Here is a 3,516-nt window from a genome sequence, read left to right on the forward strand (position 1 = left end):
GTATTTGAAAAATAATGTGTTTTTTGAACATTAAAGCATGTCAACATATTCTGTTACACCAAATACACAAAATAATGATCTTTAAAAAACATCATATGACCCCTTTAATTTCAGGGGAACTGTCTCTGAATTTAGTGTAAAGTAAATTGTTTTGGATGAAAAGCTTTTGCTGAACAGTGCCTTCTGACTGTATTACTGCTAACATTCTCACAATGAACTTGGACCTCCACCTGTATTAGAGGAGAACATCACTACAAAGGGTTCTCTATTGAAAGTATCAGTTCCACAGGATTCACATCCATCATCATACTGGAAGCTGTTGGCAACGGCCACTGTCTGACGTCTGATGAGAATAAAAGTGTAATTATTCATTTGATATGAACCACATATATGCATACAATCTTATATGATATGTGAACTAAATGTTACCTGTAAATAAAGAGATATCTCTCTTTGTAAGTGTTCCTACCCAAGGGCTCACTTACAATGTACTGATATTCATATGGAGAGGAACCTCTGGTAATGAAAATAACTGTTATTAATTTATTTACACAATTAAATACAGTAACATACAGCCAGTTAAGACAACTTACCCATTCACACTTTGCATCAGTTTCTTGGTTGCAGAGAGATCGCTGTCTCTCACTTCTTGGATGAGTACAATGTCATAACGGTGTACTACCTAAACAACAAAATACAGTCACCAAATGTGAGCGTGTAAGGATTTTATAGGTTTGGATGTCACTCACTTTGGTAATGATGTCAAGCAGGGTGGCATTAGATGCTTTCGAATCCCCAAAGGATTTAATGTTGAAGGCTCCAATCAGAAAGGAGCTTCCAAGGTGGACAGATACCAGGAGTAGACCTATAGTAGTAATAATCTTCATGCTGTAGCCTATATAAAGGGCATATTCAGACATTTATTAAACAGTAGTCATTCCTGAGACAGATTTCAAACTAGATATACTAGCAATACATGTGAAAGGCATAAATACACTCACAGAGAATCTTGATAAATAAATGTAACTGTCAATCAGTAAATCTTCTATTCTATCCTCAGCGCTCATTCAAAGACGTGTATTTATTGCTTGGATGGAGCAAGAACACCTAAAATGCATGTGTAGATTCAGTCGAGTGATAAAGTTTACCCTCTTCAACTTAATGCTGCTGAACTGAATTTATGGAGCAAACTATTTGCTAAAATATCCATAACATTAACAGCACCGTTGAAATACAAGCGTGCGGTTCTGTCATGTGTTACTATAACAAACACTGTGCTTTCTTTCAGAATTTCTGTTAGAAAGACAAAAATAGGTTACATAAAAGTTTTTACCTAAAAGTGAAGATAAGGTAAAGGTGTGAATAATTGCATTTTAGACACATTGTCAGTAATTTCACCAATGAAAATAAAGCCCTAGGAGAACTGTTGTGCGTCTCAGATCAACACACAGCGTCATTAATGAATCCACGTTTTTAAACGAAACGAGTGAATCAATGAAGTGAACCATTCATAAAGGCGGCCACTTGCTTCGTTTTTGAATGAATCAGCTGTTTGAACGAATTGATTGAATGAATGATTGAATGACTCACTGACTTAAGACAGGTATTTGCCACCACCTACTGGCGCTTTTAGTTGTATATAGAGTTGTTTTCACTATTTATTTGTATTTTTTATGTTGAATTAAAATATTTATTTCTAAAGCTACTTATATTTCAGCTACCTTTTTGTAATGTCTATTCAGTGTTGTTTTTTTCTAAATTAACACAATGATAACTATTATCTTTAATAATAACTTTATCTTTAATCGGCACATGATGTACATGTTAATTAATTAATCCCCCCCCACCTGCTGTGGAGTGCTTTCACTTATGATGTGAGAACAGGGAGAACGCTTTTTCGCACAACAATAGGAGCCTTACTTTACCTTAGCAAGTCCCTCTCTCAGGGAATAAAAGTGGTATCACATATTCTGGAGAGTTTTATTTACCACTACTGTGTAAAGACACCAACCTCTCGCTCACTTTCTCTCTGGGAAATAAACAGATGGGTGATAAGACAATGTAACTTTAAACAGGTGGTTAGATAGATGTATTGAGAAAATATTTATTTTGTAGCTTGCTATTGCAGCTCAATAGAGCAGGTTTTGTTTTGAACTTGTTGAACAATAGGCTACGGGGCGAGAATCTCCACATAATCATAATCTACATGAATTAATATGTTTGTAAAGATTTTGTGTAGAAAGCCTATTTAAAATTCATTTGTTTGCCATTAAAACTTTATTTATTAGGCCTATCTACTCCGTAATTTTAGAAGGCTGAACTGAACTGAACCCACTCTCCCTTAAACTAATCCAACTTCAGTGGGCGCTACATATGTGTGTCATTCAAATACAGTTAGTAGACTATTTATTATGTGTTTTGTGTATATATAGTGTATGCTATTTTTGTATTTCATGTTATGTCATTCTTCGGCACTTCGGCATCGTTCGGCTGATTCCGGAACGGAACAGACCAGTACACCAAATTCTGTGACCATCGTATTCTGTGACCGTAGTAGGCGCTGTTGTCCCTGTTTAGCGGTTAATGCTAGAAGGGATACGGCAAAAACTACTGGGCATGCGCACATCAATATAGCGTAATTTTTCTCATACTGTACAAAACTAATTACTATTTTTGCATTATTGTAAGGGGTAGGTGTAGACGTTAATAAAACACAATCTAACACAACCCTGTTTAGCTTTAACTCGATCACACACAGGCGAGTAGGGTACGCGAACAGCGCCTGTCTCTGTTGGTTCCATAGACTGTATAAAAGGTTGGTGGTTCATTAAATGTTATAAACGTTATATGAACGCGCCCGGAAGACAGTCGGGTGTCGTGCTGTAGTCTAGATACGCCGATTGAACTGTACATAACAGGTTTAATTACATCAAGAAACATAGTTATTAGACAAGCTTTCCAAGTGCTTTTATTTTTTAGTATTATTAATAGTATTAATAGTATTAGTAGCCTATTAATTTTGACTATTAAAGATATTATTAGTATTATTAAAAAAAAGATTTTTGTTTTGATTCGAACAGTGATAGCGAACAATAGCGAACGGACATAGCCTGTGTTTTATATTATTGATTATTGCACCAAATGGGAGCAGGCAAATCCCCTAAAATCAAAGTCAGCTGCAGAAGTTACACAGTCCATCTTAAAATTTGTATATCAATCTGAAGTGTCAAAACGGATACTAATAGATCAAGGCAGAGAGTTTGTGAACACTGTAAGTATTTTCATTCCTACTGCACAAATACATTTATATACTGCATGTTCTTCGCTGTGTTAAGAGTTTGATGTAAAATTACACAAATATGTGCTATTGACATTTAAAAAAACAAGTGTTTTTACATAACTTCTGTAGATCAACACCGAAGTGTGCAAAGTGCTGGGCATTAAGTCTCTGTGCCCTATCAGACGAGAGAGGCTCAGTGTTGCCAAACCCCTCCCTCAGAAAATCTCTAGAACCAC

The 3,516-nt window shown here is 35.7% G+C and overlaps 1 protein-coding gene across 1 annotated transcript; it reads right to left on the minus strand.

Annotated features, from left to right (window-relative positions):
• Nucleotides 1-211: 211 nt before the first annotated feature.
• Nucleotides 212-887, minus strand: LOC107676287 (deoxyribonuclease-1-like; the record flags this gene model as incomplete). Its single annotated transcript, XM_016470821.1, has 4 exons — nucleotides 750-887; nucleotides 594-682; nucleotides 430-516; nucleotides 212-343 (listed from the first exon to the last, which is right to left on the minus strand). Coding segments are annotated over exons 1-4 (446 nt in total), but the record flags the coding sequence as incomplete, so codon positions are not given.
• Nucleotides 888-3,516: the final 2,629 nt, after the last annotated feature.

This window comes from Sinocyclocheilus anshuiensis, unplaced genomic scaffold (genome assembly GCF_001515605.1).
Source record: "Sinocyclocheilus anshuiensis isolate Anshui unplaced genomic scaffold, SAMN03320099.WGS_v1.1 scaffold5693, whole genome shotgun sequence".
Lineage (NCBI taxonomy): Eukaryota > Metazoa > Chordata > Actinopteri > Cypriniformes > Cyprinidae > Sinocyclocheilus > Sinocyclocheilus anshuiensis.